A 22813-nucleotide genomic window follows, 5' to 3' on the forward strand; every position below is an offset into this window, starting at 1 on the left:
TCACTGTTCTGGCATCAGTGGTAACCTCGGCAACTTTACTTCACACAGATTTTAAAACTATTTTCCCATCATATTTTGTAAACATCCAAAACATGAACTTCCAACATAAATACCACAAGATAATGAAGCAGTCCGTGCCCGCATGCAGCAAGACCTGAACAACATTTAGGCTTGGGCTGATAGGTGGCAAGTAACATTCGCACCACACAAGTGCCAGGCAATGACCAGTTTTGGTCTCCTAACCTGAGGAAGGACATTCTTGCTATTGAGGGAGTGCAGCGAAGGTTCACCAGACTGATTCCCGGGATGGCGGGACTGACCTATCAAGAAAGACTGGATCAACTGGGCTTGTATTCACTGGAGTTCAGAAGAATGAGAGGGGACCTCATAGAAACATTTAAAATTCTGACGGGGTTAGACAGGTTAGATGCAGGAAGAATGTTCCCAATGTTGGGGAAGTCCAGAACCAGAGGTCACAGTCTAAGGATAAGGGGTAAGCCATTTAGGACCGAGATGCGGAGGAACTTCTTCACCCAGAGAGTGGTGAACCTGTGGAATTCTCTACCACAGAAAGTTGTTGAGGCCAATTCACTAAATATATTCAAAAAGGAGTTAGATGAGGTCCTTACTACTAGGGGGATCAAGGGGTATGGCGAGAAAGCAGGAATGGGGTACTGAAGTTGAATGTTCAGCCATGAACTCATTGAATGGCGGTGCAGGCTAGAAGGGCCGAATGGCCTACTCCTGCACCTATTTTCTATGTCTATGTTTCTATCTCCAACAAGAGAGTGTCTGATGATTGGCACCCCACCCACCACCTTAAACATTCATTCCCTCCACCACTGGTGCACAGTGGCTGCAGTGTGTACCATTTACAAGATGCACTGCAGCAACTTGCCAAGGCTTCTTCAACAGCACCTCCCAAACCTGTGACGTATACCACCTAGAAGGACAAGGGCAGCAGGTGCATGGGAACACCATCACCTGCAAGTTTCCCTCCAAGTTCCACACCATCCTGACTTGGAAATATATCGCCGTTCCTTCATAGTTACTGAGTCAAAATCCTGGAACACCATACCTAATAGCACTGTGGGAGTACCTCACTACATGGACTGCAACGGTTCAAGAAGGTGGCTTACCACCACCACCTCAAGGGTAATTAAAGTTGAGCAATAAATGCTGGCCTTGCCAGCGATGCCCACGAATAAAAAAAAATTGTATATTGTATATTTGCACCCTGGAAAGGTTTCAAAACAAAATCATGCCTCAAACCTCAACTGATCTGAAACTACCACATACAAAGTGATAGATGGATGGAGAATTTAATAGGGACTCCTTTCAGGTCAAATTCTGAAAGGAGGTAAGAGTTTTGAAATGTTTTATAGTCCTGTCTTTTTCTCTAATAATATTTAATAAAATCTGCATCACTTTGGGTACATATGGCAAGGCAATCACAATAATCACAGGGTAATCTCAACAGTGAGCACGTGATTGACTGCAGCATGAAAGTAACTGAGTACTGCAATTATATCACTTAAGATTGAAAACAGACCTGTATTTACAGGCTATGACAGGAATGGTATCCTTTTCACTTTACAGATCTAGGAAACCAGAACAATAGTCCACATTTCCCTGTGTGGGGCATTATGACATCCCAACGAGTTGACTGGAGAAGATACAGAACAAGCCAAGGCACTGTCCTCTCTGATCGTGAATGATTATAGGGTGGCATTTTTACAGGTATTTAGGAATAATTTATACATAATTAAAAACAAATTTTTAAAAGTCTACCATGAAATCGGATTTTGATACTGGGAGAGGTTTTTTGTCTTTGTGAACAGAATTAAAACTGGGTCTATCCTCAGAGTGATAAATGGTTAACTTACACCACATTAACTGGGAGTTATTGAATTAAGATGTGTGGGCTACATTTCAATTGAACAAAAGTATTTAAATTAGGAGTAAGTAAAGTACTTTGGCCACAAGCCTGTTTGATTGAGCTATCATTTCTCTTTCTCTCTGCTCTACCCTTCCCTGATGGTCCAGCTAAGGTAAGTACCCATTGTAGTGGAAACCACAACGCAGACTCATATTCTTTCATTGCACAGCTACATTGTACACAAGCATACTACACCTGTGAGCTGTTCTAACAAGTGAAGTTTCAAACAAGTGATTATTCTGTTAGGAGTGGGGGTTACATCTGTTATGCTAAGTTGTGCAGTAGGCAAGTTCTCTTTTGCAATGCTGTAGTTACCCATGAATAACAACTTGACAACAATAATGCAACACACACTCTTAGGCAGATTGATGCTACTCACCTCTCATTTAGAGATTCCACTCTGAGTGTGTACACCCTGTCAATGTGCGAAATATGAAAGACTGGATCATCACTTGATGGATCAGTCGGCAGTTTCACAAGAACTTCATTTAAGAAAATAGGCTGAAGAAATCAGATAGAAATGGAGAATCTGGGTTATTATTCTCATTCAGTGAGAAGAGTAAAACTTGCTGAGGTAAATTGAATTCATTGTTTCCACCCCACATTTATAATCAGTGCAAGCTCAAGAAATTTGAGGATCCCAGCAAAAAGCTGCTCAGCGGACCCTTCCCCACCCCCCACCACTGAAGGAGTGAGTTGTTATTCTAGGGAGTCCACGGTGTGAATGATCTCTCAATAATCCTTCAAAACCTCTGACCTGAATGAAAACAGTAAAACGAAAATAGCAGCATGTCTTCGCACAATGTAATGGGCCTTTCCTCTGCTCTCTTTACAATCTGAAATTCACTGAAACTCATTTGATTTTTGTGACCCATATTTCTTAAAAAGTTTATGTTTCCTTCCAAGTAGTTTTTACAGTTGCTCACTTTGATCCCTTCAACAACTTTCTCACGCACCACTCCTACTTCTATGTCCAATATGTTTATTGAAAACGCCACGAAAATTGCTCCATATTTGGCAGCCATGCCTTCAGCTGACTAGGCCCTAAGCTCTGGAAATCCCCCCCTAAACATCTCCGTCTCACTACCTCTCTCTCCTCCTTTAAGATGCTCCTTAAAAGCTACATCTTTGACCAAGCTTTTGGTCATCTGTCCTAATATTCCCTTATGCAGCTCAGTGTCACATTGTGTTTGACAACACTCTTGTGAAACACCTTGGGATATTTTACCATATTAAAGGCGCCTATATAAACACAAGTTGTTGTTGTTAAAGAGTGGCCGGCTCACTTGGAATTGGAGTCCAGCATGAATGAATGTCTTTGGGTGAAAAGGGAAGAGGAGGTTTGTGGGGGTGGGGTGGGTGGGGGCTGAACACTCGAGCTTTGTTTATATCACTGCCCGCCATTAATAAAACATTGCAAACTCTAGATCTACAAGCCACATCTGAATCATGCATTTCGAAATTCACCTGTGGTGATAGCTACACATGTTTCTATCGGACCTACCGTTTTGTACATTTTAAACTGTGAGTTACATTTAGAGCTGAACAGTTTTTCGGAGCCTGATGAAATAAACGTTTGTTTCGCTATATAGGTGAGCAGCAGGAAATCGTTGAAAAGGAAGCCATACAACTCTTTGTTGCTCTTTGTTTTGTAAAGTTTTCCACTGTGCAGCAGCTTCCGTGGTCCCAAACAGTTTGTTATGGAGTTGAAAACAATGTGCTAAAAAAACAAGCACACAATGTTAAATTAACCAACAAATTATAGCTATAGCAAAATGCAAATTATATGATTTGTTTATTTCTTACAGGCATTCTCCAAGGACTGAGCATGCTTTGGAAGCAGGCTGGAATTACTGAATAAAAGAATGCATTCAGCTTTCAGTTGCTGAAAGCAGGAGTCCACTCAAATTTCCAAGTCCGACTTTCAGGAGCGCAATATTGGACTCAATTTTAAGTCTGTTGCTTTTTGATATATTGACCCGTCTACCTGTCTCCTCACCATATCTCTCAATGCCCTCTCTCTAGAAACGCATCTGTCTATTCAATTAAATTACACTTGCTGCTTTAAAATCCTTTCCTTTCAAACTCTTACCTTTTGTTCAAGGAATCAATGCATTGTCCTACCCGTAGGTATCTTAACCCCCATCCCATATATACTGAGAATGCAGTGACTGAGATTGGATGTGCAACTAGTTTTTCCCAGAGTGTGATGGACCTGTGGAACCGGATTCCGGAAGTGGTTCGGAGGATTGACTCTTTGCAATCCATCAAGACTTTTGGAAAATGAGGTGATCACGGCATATGAAAGGTAAGACTAATTATTCTGGGAAAGTGTGTTTGAGGCATCCTAGAAATTGCCTGATCGCCAGTGAGGAGCTGGAGAGCAATTTTTAATAGAGGACTCCTAAACTGTCTACTCCAAAGAGATGGGTGAGGGATGTGAAGATCATCATAAGCACTCCCTCGAAATCGAGGAGGACTTGTTTCCACTCCCAAAGTGAGTTCTTTGATGGCTGATCATTCGTCGGGGGAAGGGGTCGGTACGGCTGGTTTGCCGCTTTGTGTCAGTCTTAGATATATTCACATTTTTCAAGAGTCTTCTACTGGCAGAATTCCAAACTTAATTTCTAACCAGCTGCAACTCAGATGGTACTCCCCACAGTCAGGAAGACCAATTTCCCACAGAGTCTATTAGAGGGCAGTAGGTATAAGTTGGAGGATCTGCAGTTGATGGAACTTATGAAGATCCATCCAGTGGTATAAATGTGCTGCTGCAGGTGTCACTATGTGGCAGGTAGCTCTATAATGGGAAAGTCCAATTGCGATGTAACCAAGAGTCAGGATGGAATGGTGATGTCAAAATAAGGAGTGCACAACATATAGAGTAAATGTAATATATTGCTAATTAATCTGCAGGGTTACACACCAAGCATTTAATTCAGATCAAGCAGAGGTAGAGGGTAGAGGAAAAACTGGTCCACGGTGGAGAGGCGGGGGTTGGGAAGAAGGCAGATGGGAGGGGAAGGGTGGTGGGGAAAACAGGAGGAGGGCAAGGGGGAGGAGGAGGAGGAGGAGGTTATAGCGGGGTACAGGGGAGGAAGGAGGTGGGGGAAAGGGGAGATGGACAAAGTAGGGGAAGGAGGAGGTGAAAATGTGGGGAAGGAGAGGGGAGATGGAGAAGCACTAGTACTGATCAGGGTGGGGAGGCAATGGACAACATTTATGATCAGTAGAGGAAGGGGGATTAAAGCCCCCAGTGGTGAGTGGGTTTGCGAATGAGGAAGTGTTGTCCAGTGATGGTGTGGTAGACAGCGAAAATGCTGCTCGGTGGTGAGCAGGGGTGAAGAACGGTATACAGCGGGGTAAGTGAGTGGTTGGAAAGGCCAGGAACCCAGGATCAATGCCATCAGCGACAATCAGCTACCCGTTCAGAATATGTGCAGGACAGTGACGGGGATAGCGGAACAACTTGTTGATGGGGACTCAAAGGCAATACTGCCTGGAGAGGGGAGAAATCCTCCTCGCTTCCTGTGGACAGGGGAAGGGGATAGGCAGCAGTGGGACAACATTGCATGTGCTGGTTACAAATCACTGCTGGGGGTGTGGGGGTGTTGTGGCGGTTCTACATTGGATGGCAGAATCAGAATCAATGGCACTCACTGTGGTGGGGGAGGGAGGTTTATGGTAATAATTACCAGGTTAGTGGCAATCTTTTTCTCAGGTGGGGTGGGGGGAGCTATTGGAAATTTGTTTGCAGGGATTGGAAAGTGAACATTGGATGCATCCTTTCATGAAATGGAATTCTTTGGTGTCACTTAGTGGCTTCACTGGAGAACCTGCTGGCTGCCTGACAGTTTAAAATGTCTGCAGCCGTATTGGGTTTGAAGCTAATTCCATAATCCCTTGGGAGCACAGGTATTTAAGAAGGTTTAACAGGTTGGAGAGGCACTCTGGAGACCTGCAATAAAAGACTAAGGTCACACTTTATTTTGAGCTCAGTGTTCAGTCTGACTCTTTCTCCATACTCAACAACTGGCGACGAGATACACATGGCAAACCCACAGATGCAGAGAACAGTGGACATCCTGGAGAAATTTTCGGATGGAGATGATTGGGAAACTTTTGTGGAGCGACTCAACCAATACTTCGTGGCCAACGAGCTAGATGGGGAAGAGAGCGCTGCCAAACGTAGAGCGATCCTCCTCACCGTCTGTGGGGCACCAACGTATGGCCTCATGAAGAATCTGCTCACTCCAGCAAAACCCACGGAGAAATCGTACAATGATTTGTGCACACTGGTCCGAGAGCATTTGAACCCGAAGGAAAGCGTTCTGATGGCGAGGTACCGGTTCTACACCTACAAAAGGTCTGAAGGCCAGGAAGTGGCGAGTTATGTCGCCGAGTTGAGACACCTTGCTGGACATTGCGAATTTGAAGGACATTTGGAACACATGCTCAGAGACTTTTTCGTACTTGGCATTGGCCACGAAACCATACTTCACAAGCTTTTGACTGTAGAGATCCCAACCTTGAGTAAGGCCATAGCGATAGCCCAGATGTTCATTGCCATCAGTGACAATACTATGCAAATCTCTCAGCACACAAGTGCTGCTACAAGTACTGTGAACAAAGTGATGTTGTTTTCGAATCGTAACGTACAGGGCAGGTCACACGTACCTGCAGCTACACGTCCGCAGATGTCTGAGTCCACCATCAAGGGTGATGAATACAAGGCCATTAACATCTTGTTTGCGCTGCGGGGGTGATCATCGTTTCCATTCATGCCGATTCAAAGGATACGTTTGCAAGGGCTGTGGAGCAATGGGACACCTCCAACGAGTGTGCAGGCGAGCTGCTAAGCCTGTTAAACCTGCAAACCACCATGTTGCAGAGGAGGCCAGATCCATGGAGGATCACTACGAACCAGAGCCTCAGATAGAGGAGGCAGAGGTACATGGGGTGCACACATTCACCACGAATTGTCCCCCGATAATGCTGAATGTTGAACTAAATGGACTCCCGGTGTCAATGGAGCTGGACATGGGTGCGAGCCAGTCCATCATGGGCAAAAAGACTTTCGAAAGCTTGTGGTACAACAAGGCCTCAAGGCCAGTCTTAACTCCAGTTTGCACGAGACTAAGAACTTACACTAAAGAACTGATTCCTGTAATTGGCAGTGCTACTGTAAAGGTCTCCTACGATGGGTGGTACCGGGCGATGGTCCCACGCTGCTCGGCATGAGCTGGCTGGGAAAAATACGCTGGAACTGGGACGATGTCCGAGCGCTATCGCCCGCTGACGACACTTCGTGTGCCCAGGTCTTAAACAAATTTCCTTCGCTGTTCGAACCAGGCATCAGGAAATTCCAAGGAGCAAAAGTGCAGATCCACCTAATTCCGGGGTGCGACCCATCCATCACAAGGCGAGAGCAGTACCGTACACGATGAGAGAAAGGGTAGAGATCAAGCTAGACTGGCTGCAACGAGAAGGCATCAATTCACCGATCGAGTTCAGCGAGTGGACCAGTCCTATTGTCCCAGTCCTCAAGGGAGACGGCACCATCAGAATCTGTGGCGATTACAAAGTAACTATCAATCGTTTCTCCCTGCAGGACCAATACCCACTACCAAAAGCCGACGACCTCTTTGCAACACTGGCAGGAGGAAAGACGTTCACAAAGCTGGATCATACTTCAGCCTACATGACGCAGGAACTGGTGGAATCATCGAAGACACTCACCTGCATCAACACGCACAAAGTTCTTTTTGTTTATAACAGATGCCCGTTTGGAATCCGATCAGCGGCGGCGATATTCCAGAGAAACATGGAAAGTTTACGGAAGACGGTTCCATACAGCGTGGTCTTCCAGGACGACATCTTGGTCACAGGTCGGAATTGGGAGAGGTTCTTAGTCGACTCAACTGCGTGGGGCTCAGGTTAAAATGCTCGAAATGCATTTTCCTGGCGCCTGAAGTGGAGTTCCTGGGAAGGAGGATTGCAGCGGATGGCATCAGGCCCACCAACGCGAAGACGGAGGCAATCGAGAATGCACCGAGGCCACAGAACGTGACGGAGCTGCAGTCGTTTCTGGGACTCTTGAACTACTTTGGTAACTTCTTACCGGGTCTCAGCACCCTGCTCGAATCACTACATGTCTTACTATGAAAAGGGGGCAAATGGGTTTGGGGCAAAAGCCAAGAAAGTGCCTTTGTAAAAGTGAGAAAATTGTTATGCTCAAACAAATTGCTTGTGTTGTATGATCCATGTAAGCATTTGGTACTAGCATGGATGTGTCATCATATGCCTTCGGGTGTGTATTGCAACAAGCTAATGATTTCGGGAAACTGCAACCGGTTGCTTATGCATCCAGGAGTCCGCCTAAGGCCGAGAGAGCCTATAGCATGAAAAAGAAGCGTTAGCGTGTGTCTATGGGGTAAAGAAAATGCCTCAATACCTGTTTGGGCTAAAATTTGAATTGGAAACTGACCACAAGCCACTAATATCCCTGTTTTCCGAGAGTAAAGGGATAAATACCAATGCATCGGCCCGCATCCAGAGATGGGCGCTCACGTTGTCCGCATACAACTACGCCATCCGCCACAGGCCAGGCACAGAAAACTGCGCCGATGCTCTCAGTAGGCTGCCATTGCCCACCATGGGGAGTGGAAATGGCGCAGCCCGCAGACCTAGCCATGGTAATAGAAGCATTTGAGAGTGAGCAATCACCCATCACTGCCCAGCAGATCAAAACCTGGATAAGCCAGGACCCCTTATTATCTCTAGTCAAAAGCTGTGTGCTTCACGGGAGCTGGTCCAGTGTCCCAGTGGAAATGCAGGAAGAGATAAAGCCGTTCCAGCGGGGCAAAGATGAAATGTCTATACAGGCAGACTGCCTTCTGTGGGGCAATCGAGTAGTGGTCCCCATCAATGACCTTCACAGTACCCAGCCAGGCATTATAATGATGAAAGCGATAGCCAGATCCCACGTGTGGTGGCCCGCTATCGATGCGGACTTAGAGTCCTGCGTTCACAGATGTAATACATGCTCACAGTTAAGCAACGTACCCAGGGAGGTGCCACTAAGTTTATGGTCTTGGCCCTCCAAACCGTGGTCCAGGGTACACGTCGACTATGCAGGCCCTTTCTTGGGTAAAATGTTCCTTGTGGTTGTAGACGCGTACTCCAAGTGGATTGAATGTGAGATAATGTCGGCTAGCACGTCCGCTGCCACTATTGAAAGCCTGCGGGCCATGTTTGTCACACACGACTTACCCGATGTCCTGGTGAGCGACAACGGGCCATGTTTTACCAGTGCTGAGTTCAAAGAATTCATGACCCGTAACGGGATCAAACATGTCACATCTGCCCCGTTTAAACCAGCATCCAATGGTCAGCCAGAGAGCAGTGCAAACCATCAAGCAAGGCTTGAAGAGGGTAACTGAAGGCTCACTGCAGACTCGCCTATCCCGAGTCCTGCTTAGCTACCGCACAAGACCATACTCACACACTGGGATCCCACCTGCTGAACTGCTCATGAAAAGAGCACTTAAGACAAGGCTCTCGTTAGTTCACCCTGATCTACATGAACAGGTAGAGAGCAGGCGGCTTCAACAAAGTGCGTACCATGATAGCGCAAATGTGTCATGCGAGATTGAAGTCAATGATCCTGTATTTGTATTGAATTATGGACAATGTCCCAAGTGGCTTCCCAGCACTTTCGTGGCCAAAGAGGGGAGCAGGGTGTTTCGGGTCAAACTTTCAAATGGACTCATTCACCGGAAACACTTGGACCAAATCAAACTCAGATTCACGGACTACCCTGAGCAACCCACCTTGGACCCGACCTTTTTTGATCCCCCAACATACACACCAGTGGCAACCGACACCACGGTTGACCACGAAGCAGAACCCATCATCCACAGCAGCCCTGCAGGGCCCCAACACACGAGGCAGCCCAGCAAGGCCAGCTGCACAGCAGCCCAGCGAGGGCCCAACAAATGATTCAACAACACCAGCTTTTACACCGAGATGATCAACCAGGGCAAGAAGGGCCCCAGATCGACTCATGTTGTAAATAGTTACACTATTACATAGAAAACATAGAAGCATAGAAAATAGGTGCAGGAGCAGGCCATTCAGCCCTTCTAGCCTGCACCGCCATTCAATGAGTTCATGGCTGAACATGAAACTTCAATACCCCCTTCCTGCTTTCTCGCCATACCCCTTGATCCCCCGAGTAGTAAGGACTTCATCGAACTCCCTTTTGAATATATTTAGTGAATTGGCCTCAACTACTTTCTGTGGTAGAGAATTCCACAGGTTCACCACTCTCTGGGTGAAGAAGTTTCTTCTCATCTCGGTCTTAAATGGCTTACCCCTAATCCTTAGACTGTGACCCCTGGTTGACTTTGGGGGGAATGTTGTTATATATGTGGACTTGTATTTACTCTGTACTGCCACCAAAGGGCTCATTCCCCGGAGTCCCAAAGGATCCCATAATCCCTTGGGAGCGCAGATATTTAAGGCGGCTTCACAGGTTGGAGAGGCACTCTGGAGACCTGCAATAAAAGACTACGGTCACACTTTACTTTGAGCTTAGTGTTCAGTCTGGCTCTTGCTCCATACACAACAGTACCTTTAATATACAATAATCAGATATTCAAATTGAGCTTCTTTGATCTGTCTGCACAATCTAATTGGCCAGAAGTATCATCAAACAAGAGTTAAATTTAGACGCATTGTGGAATGAGAGTTCTCTAAAGAAACAAGCAGACGTCAGAAGTGAAGGCCATTGACTTTGAGGTTAGTGCACATTAATCTAAATAAATGCCTTAGTTACAAAGATCTCACTGATTGATTGCTGTGTTACAGCTTTGGAAAGAATTGCATTATCGAATTATAACCTCTATCCCCATCTACAAATCTAACTTCACTAATAAAATCGCGAAGTGACACAAATTTTATCTGGCATGCCCAGTCGCTGCTTGGATGGATTTTGACAAGATAATGAGAGAGAATTAGTTGGGCAGATCAAATAAAAAGAAAAAAACCCTACAAATGCTGGAAATCTGCAATAAAATTAGAAAATGGTGGTGATACATAGTAGGTCAGTTGGCAACTTCTCTTTCCCCTTTACAGCTAACATTTTGGGTGTAAACCCTCAGAATTTAGATGAATGTTTTACACATGAAATATGAACCTGCCTTTTCTAATTATGGATGCTGAAGGACGCTGTGTATCTTCATTTTTGCTTTAGGCAGATCAATCCTGAGAACGGAACATGTATTAACCTTTACAGGAGGGCAGAATAAGGCATTCATGAATCATGGTTTGTCCAAACTAATGTTTAAGGAATTTTTAAAAACACAGAAAATGATAGCAATCCAAACATGCATTAATATTTCAGCTGTAATCCTGCACCAAAACCTGAAATGTGAACCCATTTTTTCTCTTTCTGATGGTAATCAGTGTGAATTATACAGCACTTTTCAGATTTTTCTAATTTCAGATTTCCAGCATTTATTGCTTCCTTTTTATCTCTAATACTTTGGGATTAACAGGTAATAATAAAGTAAGAAATTCCAATATTGAGATCAGGTATGATATTGAATCTTTATTACCCAGTGTCCACAGGTTAGGTAGGCTCCCAGACTAGACACTATATACCAGTAGTGTTAGTTCTCCAGTGCGTACCTCCTCCCGGAGTCAGTGCGGATTTCGTCCCCTACGGGGCACAACGGACATGATTTTTGCAGTGCGACAGCTGCAAGAAAAATGCAGGGAACAGCGCCAGCCCTTAGACATAGCCTTCTTCGACCTTACAAAAGCCTTCGACACTGTCAACCGCGAGGGTCTATAGAGCGTCCTCCTCCGTTTCGGATGCCCTCAAAAGTACATCACCATACTCCACCTGCTCCACGACGACATGCAAGCCGTGATCCTTACCAACGGATCCATCACAGACCCAATTCATGTCCGGACCGGGGTCAAGCAGGGCTGTGTCATCGCCCCAACCCTCTTCTCAATCTTGCTCGCTGCTGTGCTCCACTTCACAGTTGATAAGCTCCCCACTGGAGTGGAACTAAACTATAGAACCAGTGGGAAGCTGTTCAACTTTCGCCGTCTCCAGGCCAGGTCCAAGACCACACAGAGGCTGAACTCCAGGACATAGTCGACGTATTTACCGAGGCGTATGAAAGCATGGGCCTTACGCTAAACATTAGTAAGACAAAAGGTCCTCCACCAGCCTGTCTTCGCCGCACAGCACTGCTCCCCAGACATCAAGATCCATGGCACGGCCCTGGACAACATGGACCACTTCCCCTATCTCGGGAGCCTCCTATCAACAAGAGCAGGCATTGATGATGAGATCCAACACCACCTCCAGTGCGCCAGTGCAGCCTTCGGCTGCCTGAGGAAAAGTGTGTTTGAAGACCAGGCCCTCAAAACTGTCACCAAGCTCATGATCTACAGGGCCGTAGTAATACCCGCCCTCCTGTATGGCTCAGAAATATGGACTATGTGCAGTAGACACCTCAAGTCGCTGGAGAAATACCACCAGCGATGTCTCTGCAAGATCCTGCAAATCCCCTGGGAGGACAGGCGCACAAACATTAGCGCCCTCGTCCAGGCCAACATCCCCAGCATTGAAACACTGATCACACTTGATCAACTCCGCTGGGCAAGCCACATAGTCTGCATGCCAGACACGAGACTCCCAAAGCAAGCACTCTACTCGAAACTTGTCCACGGCAAGCGAGCCAAAGGCGGGCAGAGGAAACGTTACAAGGACACCCTCAAAGCCTCCCTGATAAAGTGCAACATCCCCACTGACACGTGGGAGTCCTTGGCCATAGACCGCCCTAAGTGGAGGAAGTGCATCCGGGAGGATGCTGAGCACCTCGAATATCGTAGCCGAGAGAATGCAGAAATTGTCTAATGACGGTGCATACCTAGGCCATGTAGTTAGTGAGTTTAGGCAAGTAGGAGGTCTTCTGACCTGCACACAAGGTTAAGCAATGTGGGAGAGAAATGCCATGAAAATTTAATCAGCTTTCCCTTCAAATAATAGAATCAGAAGATGCATTTTCTGGCACAACATACAGGTAAGAAACAAGTATTCCTGTGCACTGCAAAATGCAATTGGAAGGTGGAGTGCCAGGCAGTAGCAATCACTTGGAGGCACAGTCTTCAAATGAATGTGAGTAGTAGTCAGATTAAATTAATGAATTTTTTCTTTTAATTACAGTGAGTTGTTGAATGGTATCAAATCCCTACCTGCCCCCATCAAGGCGGCTGTTGAACAATGAAATATTGATCATTTGCAAACCAGACTACCGAAACGACCAGTGCATCCTCACCTCTGCCAGTCCATCGCATTGAACACGTGACTGAATCCACTCCAGCCGGTCAGAATTTTCCTTCTCACGCACACCTTCATTTACTTGGGAACACAGCTCCTCTGCGCGCTCCATTGCCAACTTCAAATGGCTATGGTCTGCGTGGATCTCCGGAGTGTTTTCCAAAATCTGCAGTTATTATGAAATGAGTTATCAATAACAATTAGGACATGTTGTGGTCTGCTCTGAATATCCCTGCATAATCCAGATGTGAAGATCCATTTCTTCTAAAAAAAAATATTTGCACTTATGTAATGCCTCATCACACTGAAACATTTCAAAGAGCTTTGTACAATAAATTACACTTTTGAGTGTCAGTGACTGGTTTGTCAGTAAGATCTTCTAGTAAATATCCTTCTCTGGCACTATAACACATCACAGGCACAACTGCCAAAATTCTTTTGCATTGAAGTCCTTTTCAGAAGTAAGTTTTCATTGAAATACTCCAGAGAAGCCTATTGGAATAAGCTCTTGTAAGAATGACTCAGTTGTACAATTCCTTTGTAACAAAATGAATGTGAAACTTAATTACAGATTAAATTATTTTTCAGTTTACAATTGACTATCCTAGGCATCATTCTGTGAGCCTTCCCTGGAGTAATCCTTAAATAAGTCCATAAAGTTCTGTTCAATTACATTTGGCATTTTCATGGAGCCAGAATATTGGTTTACCCCAGATATTTGATTAACTTGTGATCTATGTAAGATGCCATTAGAACAGAAGTATTTTTATGAACATGAAAAGCCCAATTGGCCCAATGAGCCAGTCACTTTCTCTCTGATATAAACCCATCAACCTATCTTTCAATATCATTCAATCTTTTCCCTTCTCACATTGGAGTTCCTCTTAAATCCATGTATACTATTCACTCCGATTTAGTGACCTATCACAAGTCATTATTTTCTGTGTAAAAGTTGGCTCCTCTTAATTTAACTTCCCAATTTCTAAAGTTGTTACTTTTCTGGCACCTGTTTAGTTTGGATTCTGAGATTTGTCTCACTTAGTTTCAACTACTCGAGCTGGTTTTGTTATTGCGGGAACAGAATTGTAAACCCACAAAAGCTGGGTCTACAATTCTGCCACCCAGATTAAGAGAGTGGACTTAGTGTAAACATTGGGAACCAGCTCCTGGATGTGAATCTTCCGGAATCTGGACTAAATGAGTGCCAATGTGAAGGCGGCTTAACCTGTGACCCTCAGTTGGAGACGGCTATGCTGCTGAAGTCAAATAGATATATGGAAAGTAAAATTTCAGAACACCCAGGTGTGTTTTAATAAATAGTTAGTTTCAACAGCATTTAAATATACAATGTCAGTAATAGGTTTTAAAAAACATGGTATAACTGAAAGGCTGACTACTAATTTTATGCTGCAACATCAGAAACTATTGTGCAACAATGCACTTACATTCTTAATAATAAGTGGATAACGTGTAATCCTCTGCATTGGCTTCAGTAAGAAGCTGGAAAGTGGCATCCCTTTACATCGAGGGTCAGAGGCCAATTTCTGTGGGGAAAAAGGTGCAAAAGTTACTGAAAAGGATAACACAGATAGCGCTTGGTTATGGTCATTAACTGCATAGACTTAAATCAACACCTTTCAGATACGTAAAAATAAGCTAAATCTTATTAACATTGCTCCACTTTTCTTCTCGACAGAGATAATTTGGACTTGGGCATAGGGATCGCAATGTCAAAATTTGCTGTCAACATAAAAGTAGAAGGTTTAACAATCAACAAGAATAACTGTAAAAGAGCTTAGGAGGACCAAGATAGGTGGGTGGAATATGCAGAAGCAATTCAATGTAGACGAGTGTGAGGCAATACATTTTGGGGGGAAATAAAAGGAATGGGATTATACATTTAATTGAAAGACTCAGACAGGTGTAGATGAACATAGAAACCGAGGGGTTCAAATATAGAATTCCACTGACATGTCCTCCGGGAGACTGGACAAGTGCTGTCCGAGCCCCTGGCCTATATTTTTAATAGCTCACTGCACTCTGGAATGGTTCCTACAGATTGGAAGGAGACTAATGTAGTCCCCATTTAAAAAAAGTGACAAGGCAGACCCGGGTAACTATTGGCCGATCAGTTTAACATCAGTAATAGGTAAGATGCTTGAAAGAATCATAAGGGATGCAATATACGAATACTTGGATAGAGAGGGACATATCATGGACACCCAACATGGCTTCATTTTAAAAAAAGAGGTCACGTCTCACAAATCTAATAGTATTTTTTGAAAAAAGTTACTAAGTTGGTGGATGAGGGAAGCCCAGTAGACATTGTCTACTTAGATTTCCAAAAAGCTTTTGACAAGGTATCACATAAGAGGCTTCTCTACAAGATCAGAGTCTTTGGTATTAGTGGAAATACATTGAGTTGGATTCAGAACTGGTTGGCAGGACGCAAGCAAAGAATAGTTATAGATGGATTTGGATCTGTTGGAGACCGGTCACCAGTGGTGTCCCGCGGGGATCAATGTTGGGACCATTGCTTGTTACTATTTTTATTAATGATTTGGATTTTGGGGTTGGGGACACAATTTTCAAATTTGCAGATGATACCAAGATCTGTGTGAGTGTTAGAATTGTAGAAGATGCTCATCTGCTTCAGGCAGATCTTAATGAGTTGGGAGATCGGCTCAAGACTGAAAAATGTGTATAACTTAGATAAGTTCAGTGATATGCATGTGGGCAGAGCAAATGCTCAACATTCATACAGCTTCCAGGGAAAGGCATTAAAGATGGTGGAGATAGAAAGAGATTTGGGCATTCTAGTGCATACATCCTTAAAGGTGCATGAGTAATGCTTGCAGCGATAGCCAGAGAAAAGAGAGTGTTGGGATGTATCCATAGAACAATTGAGTATAAGACAAGGCGTACTGTTTTGTACGAAATCTTAGTCAGGCCACACTTGAAATACTGTATCCAGTTTTGGTCTCCTCACATGGTGGGTGATATTGAGGCTCTGGAAAGGGTGTAGAAGAGGGCCATTAGACTCGTTCCAAGTCTAAAGCATCTTAGTTAACACCTTAGAGCAGCATAGACTTAGTGGGGATATGATTGAGGTTTAAAAGATAATGAAGGGAATAGACGGTGTTCCAGCTGACAGTTTATTTAAATTAAACAGGTTAGGCAGGACCAGGGGTCACAAATATAAGTTGTATAAAGCTAAATCTAGGTTAGATGTCAGGAGATGGTTTTTTTCCCAGAGAATAGTAGACCTCTGGAACAAGCTGCCATTTCAGGTGGGGATGCAGACTTGCTGAATTCCTTCAAGCAAAAGCTGGATTTGTTTCTGGCTGCGGTGGAGATCACCTTTTACAGAAGGTAGGTACTGCAGGGAATTTAATGGCCGAAGTTTCGATCGCCTGGATGGGTCGGAGAGAAATTTTCCAGATTTTTTAATCTGTTTTTTTGCCTCTCCCAGGAAATCACATGGTTTCAGATGGGGTGGCATGTATAAGTTGTGATACACAAGGTATTGGAATTGTGTGGGACAGGCTCGATGTTCATCATTGTTCGTATAAGCACTGCACAGACGTGCATGGCTGCACCCAGGCTCTCCCATAACTCCCTCCATATTGCTTAGGGAGGGAGTCATAGCACACAGGGAGGTCCTCTTCCCTTCCAATGGGCAGAAGAGACCTCTCATACCAACTAACAACACACAAGGGTAGGCACTTGTGTGTTTTAGCTAATGTTCACGTGAAGTTTCTGTTAATGTGCTATCAAATATTGAAATCTTTATTTTCAACACTTTGCGTTCTTGTACAGATTTGTGTGCATCTTTGAAAGTGTCTCAGTGAGTTGCAGTGAATGGTGAGACATAATGGTAACCCTGCAATGATGATGAGTGTGAAAGGAATGGCTTGTGCATTGTAGGATGCTTAATGTTGTTGGTGTGGGGTGGTGACAACCTGGTGCATCATATGGCAGCCAGGGTGTACAGCGTCAAGTAAAGTAAATGTGGTCATGGTGAGGCCATCGCTGGCACCCTGGGCAACAATGTGGTTGGGTCATGATGTCCTCTGTCCTGTGCAGCATCAGGTGATTGCGGAGAAGGTTGGTGTGGTTGTTGGTGCTGCTGGCCTGCCTGATGATGCGGCTGATCGTGGTCAGATTCTGTGGACCAAGGTGAGAGAGTATAAAGTGCACCCATGCTGATGGAATAGATGGCAGGTGAAGTAGAGATGACAGAAGTGATCTATCAATGGTGGGAGGGGTATTGAGATCAGACTGCATGGAGACTTGTGTAAACATAAGAACATAAGAAATAGGAACAGGAGTAGACCATTTGGCCCCTCGATAAGATCATGGCTGATCTGATCATGGACTCAGCTCCACTTCCCTGCCCGCTCCCCACAACTCTTTATTCCCTTATCGCTCAAAAATCTGTCTATCTCTGCCTTAAATATATTCAATGACCCAGACTCCACAGCTCTCTGGGGCAGAGAATTCCACAGATTTACAACCCTCTGAGGAGAAATTTCTCCTGATCTGAGTTTTCAATGGGCGGCCCTTTATTCTAAGACTATCCCCTAGTTTTAGTTTCCCCTATGAGTGGAAATATCCTCTTTACATCCACCTTGTCGAGCCCCCTAATTATCTTATGTTTTTAAGATCACCTCTCATTCTTCTGAACTCCAACCTATCCTCATAAGTCAACCCCTTCATCTCCGGAATCAACCTAGTGAACCTTGTCTGAACAGCCTCCAATGCAAGTATACCCTTCCTTTAATACGGAGACCAAAACTGTATGCAGTACTCGAGGTGTGGCCTCACCAATACCCTGTACAGTTGTAGCAGGACCTCTCTGCTTTTATACTTTATCCCCCTTGCAATAAAGGCCAACATTCCATTTGCCTTCCTGATTACTTACTGTACCTGCATATTAATTTTTTGTGTTTCATGTACAAGGACCCCCAGGTCTCTCTGTACTGCAGCACTTTGCAATTTGCAATTTTTCTCCGTTTAAATTATAATTTGCTTTTTTATTGTTTCTGCCAAAATGGATAACCTCACATTTTCCCACATTATACTCCACCTGCCAATTTTTTCCCCACACACTTAGCCTGTCTATATCCCTTTGCAGATTTTAAGAGTCCTCCTCACAATTTGCTTTCCCATCCATCTTTGTATCTTCAGCAAACTTGGCTACATTACACTCGGTCCCTTCATCCAAGTCATTAATATAGATTGTAAATATTACTGAGGACCCAGCACCGATCCCTGCGGCACCCCACTAGCCACTGTTTGCCAACTGGAAAATTACCCATTTATCCTGATTCTCTGTTTTCTGTTAGTTAGCTGATCCTCTATCCATGCTAATATGTTACCCCCAACTCCGTGAACTTTTATCTTGTGCAGTAACCTCTTATGTGGCACCTTATTAAATGCCTTCTGGAAATCCAAATAGACCACATCCACTGGTTCCCCCTTATCCACCCTGCTCGTTACATCCTCACAGAACTCCAGCAAATTTGTCAAGCATGATTTCCCTTTCATAAAACCATGTTGACTCTGCTTGATTGAATCATGCTTTTCCAAATGTCCCACTACTGCTTCCTTAATAATGGACTCCAGCATTTCCTCAATGACAGATGTTAAGCTAACTGGTCTATAGTTTCCTGCTTTTTGTCTGCTTCTTTTTTAAATAGGGGCGTTACATTTGTGGTTTTCCAATCCGCTGGGACCGCCCCAGAATCCAGGGAATTTTGGTACATTACAACCAATGCATTCACTATCTCTGCTGCCACTTCTCTTAAGACCTTAGGATATAAGCCATCAGGTCCAGGGGACTTGTCCACCTTTAGTCCCATTATTTTACCTAGTACTACTTCATTCTTGATATTGATAGTATCTCCCTCCCTATAGCCCTTTGATTATCCACTATTGGGATGTAAAGATTTGAAGCATCCTGAATATGTAGTGGAAATGCGGTATAGAGATGCTAGTGCTTAAGGGAACATTTCTCAATCAGCTGACAGCTTTGAGTTGATATTTGAAGCAGTCAACTCATCAGCTGATTCAATGGCTATTGAACTCCTGCCTCAGCTTCACTAACGAGTTTTAGGCACAGCGTGAAATCCGTGGGAGACCTGTGAAAGTTAAAAAGCTGAGAAAAAAGCATTGTTAAGTGGCTATAGACAAGCCACTAATTATTTGAATTGGGTCCCCCGCCGCTGCCTGTCGAGTCTGCTCAGGGCTGGCAGACCAGACATCGGGAAATGCAGGGGTGCGCGTTTTAGCAGTGGGTCTCTGAGCCGCTGTCAAACATTTTAAATTTCACAGCTGATCCACCACCAATCAGATCTGCTGAGCGCTGGGAAAATCTGGCTAATGTCTGCAGTTTTGGGAGCCTCATTATAGAACATATAAAAATAATGGACAGGAAAACACCCAATAGTCCATCTAGCCTGTCCCATACAGTTGTGATGCCCTATGCGCCACGATGATACCCTATAAAAGGACATTAAAGCCATAGTGTACAGTGTGTGTTGACCGCAATGATGCTAAGGATGAAAACTATAATTTTGAGGAGAGACTTGGAAAACAGAGCCTATTTCCACTGGAGCAGAGAAGGCTGAGGAGATTAAATAGATTTTTTTAAAATTATGAAGTGTTTGCTAGAATGAACGGGAAAATACTACTACTTCTGGTTGAGGAAGCAGTGATAAGGGTCATCAATATAGAATTATTAATGAGAGTGAGGAAAGTGTTTGGGGGGTTATCTCGTCATACAGAGGGTGGGTGGAGCACTTAATGCTTTACCAGAGGGAGTGGTTGAAGCAGAAACATAATATCCAAAAAATGAATAAATACTTGAAATGAAGCACTATTAGGATAGCATAAAAGAGATTTATTTTGAATTGTAGCTGGCACAGGCATGATGGGTTGAGTGTCTTTTCCCCTGTGCTGTAAACTTCTATGGTTTTGCCAAACATTCATGTATTTGGAATAAGCTGATAGACAAGCCATTCCTAATGCACTATGTTAAACTGCCTTGTAAGTTTCCCTGATGAATGAGTGAGTTTATGCAGTGCACAAATGGGTTGTCAGTTATGTGTTGAATTACCTGATCACAGTCAGTGCAGTGGTAGGAGCACTCATTTTTGCCTGAGCATTCTTGGGTGACAAGACAGGGACATGGTGGCAAATTAGCCAGGCTACCCACTGCTAATTTTGCTACAAATGGCATGTGCGTGGATGTTGGATTATGGTGGGATGGATTGGGTTGGGATTGGGCTATAATGTCCCATGCATAAATAATGTACGCTTGAACGTGGTACTGGAAGATACCATGGAACCAAGCCCCAGCAAAGAACTTACGACATTAGGAAGAGTGGGGAGGGGAAGAAACAGAAAAAAATAACTCCCTTGTCATTTTTTCATGGTGTGTATGCACAAATCACAAATTACTGTATTAGCTCTCATCACTTTACAAATGGCTAGAAAAATGATAAAGAATTCTCCCCTGGTGGCTTAATGGCTAAATACAGACTAGGGAAATCCCAGGCTCAATTCTTGGCCTGTGCCGAGATTGATGATCTCAACCAGATCACAGCATGGGTGCCAGAATAGGCCTCAGCACCAAAAGAAAAATCCTGCCCTTGATCCCCATCTAGTAATCCCTGTTCAAGTGAAGATAACATTTGGAAGATGGCCAGATAGCCTGCAGAAAACTCCTCTTCAAGGATCATAATTAAAGAAAATGATTAAACCTACTGACCAAACAGAATTTCTGTCTGTGTTGTCCATTGGAAACAGTCCAAGATTTTAAGCTCTTTCTATCCTAGAACTATCAACATTGATGAAACATTAGGAATTAAATGTGGGCATGCAGTTGCAGTGCAGAAAGGTTCTTTCTAGCTATGGTTACTCTGTCTTGGTGATCATCTCAGCCTTTCAGCTAGATCCATCCCATCATCCTACATCAAACTCCTTGACTCCATCACCTCAGCACTCCTTACACCCATTCCCAACTCTTGCTCTCAAACAGTGTATTCAATGTTTAATTTTTGGTCTCCTCTGATGGCTTAGCAAGTTTAACCCAAACATAAATAATGGTCATTTGAACAGGTTCCAGATGGTGCCCAGCATTCATTGCAGCCCAGCAAAATTCTGTTTTCCATAAGAAACATAAGAACATAAGAAATAGGAGCAGAAATAGGCCATACGGCCCCTCAAGCCTGTTCCACTATTTAATACGATCATGGCTGATCCGATTATGGACTCAGCTCCACTTCACTGCCTGCTCTCCATAACCCCTTATTCTCTTATCATTTAAGAAACTGTCTATTTCTGTCTTAAATTTATTCAATGTTCCAGCTTCCACAGCTCTCTGAGGCAGCGCATTCCACGGATCCACAACCCTCAGAAGAAATTTCTCATCAGTTTTAAATACTGCATGCAGTATTCCAGGTGTGGCCTCACCATTGTCCTGTATAAATGTAGTAAGACTTCCCTGCTTTTATACTCCATCCCCTTTGTAATAAAGGCTAAGATTCCATTTGCCTTCCTGATCACTTGCTGTACCTGCATACTAACCTTTTGTGTTTCATGCACAAGTACCCCCAGGTCCCGTTGTACTGCAGCACTTTGCAATCTTTCTCCATTTAAACAATAACTTGCTCTTTGATTTTTTTCTGCCAAAGTGCATGACTTCACACTTTCCAACATTATACTCCATCTACCAAATTTTTGCCCACTCACTTAGCCTGTCTATGTCCTTTTGCAGATTTTTTGTGTCCTCCTCACACATTGCTTTTCCTCCCATCTTTGTATCGTCAGCAAACTTGGCTACATTACACTCGGTCCCTTCCTCCAAGTCGTTAATATAGATTGTAAATAGTTGGTGTCCCAGCACTGATCCCTGGGGCACCTCACTAGTTACTGAGTGCCAACCCGAGAATGAACCATTTATCCCGACTCTCTGTTAGCTGGAGTAGAGGAGGGAGGAAAATTGGCAACATTCATTTTATCCAAAATTACCACCAGAAACTGGTGACAACATACAATGATATCCAAGCTGTGCTGTCATTCTGACAAATAACTGAGTTTTCAGAAAAGTTTGAAAAACTTTGTGAATTTGAGTACTGCTGTGAATAATCTTTTCAATTAAATGAATTGCTTTTCTGCCTGACTCTGAGCAGGACAATAAACAGAGTTCGTAAGAAAAATAAGCCTTTCCTTACTTCTTCTTGCTTAAAAGACTGAAGTTAAAACTGGGAGGCAGACTGGGAAGGAACAGGTCTGGTTTCTGAATAGTTTTAGTAAGCTTCTTTATTTCAGAGCACCCGTACCACTGCTAAAGCATGCTTGACATCTGCTTACTTCTAGCCTTTCAAAGTGACATTTTCTGTGCAAGCACATGACTGGGGGCTGATTTCTGCCATGCATGTGACGAATGAAGTATTCCCATAGTACAGAGCAGCACATAATATAGGTAGTGCCATTTCTGTGCCTCT

At 44.0% G+C, this 22813-nt stretch overlaps 1 protein-coding gene across 5 annotated transcripts in view; it reads right to left on the reverse strand.

Moving 5' to 3' along the window:
• Positions 1-22813, reverse strand: part of LOC139267231 (intersectin-2-like) — a 297091-nt gene that overhangs the window by 13897 nt on the left and 260381 nt on the right. For all 5 annotated transcript variants that reach the window (XM_070885216.1, XM_070885218.1, XM_070885214.1 and 2 more), the window contains 4 exons: positions 14747-14845; positions 13300-13467; positions 3444-3659; positions 2319-2440 (listed from right to left, as the gene is read on the reverse strand). In XM_070885216.1, the coding sequence (XP_070741317.1) occupies positions 2319-2440; positions 3444-3659; positions 13300-13467; positions 14747-14845 (605 nt within the window). The remainder of the gene's footprint in view (positions 1-2318; positions 2441-3443; positions 3660-13299; positions 13468-14746; positions 14846-22813) is intronic.

This window comes from Pristiophorus japonicus, chromosome 7 (genome assembly GCF_044704955.1).
Source record: "Pristiophorus japonicus isolate sPriJap1 chromosome 7, sPriJap1.hap1, whole genome shotgun sequence".
Lineage (NCBI taxonomy): Eukaryota > Metazoa > Chordata > Chondrichthyes > Pristiophoridae > Pristiophorus > Pristiophorus japonicus.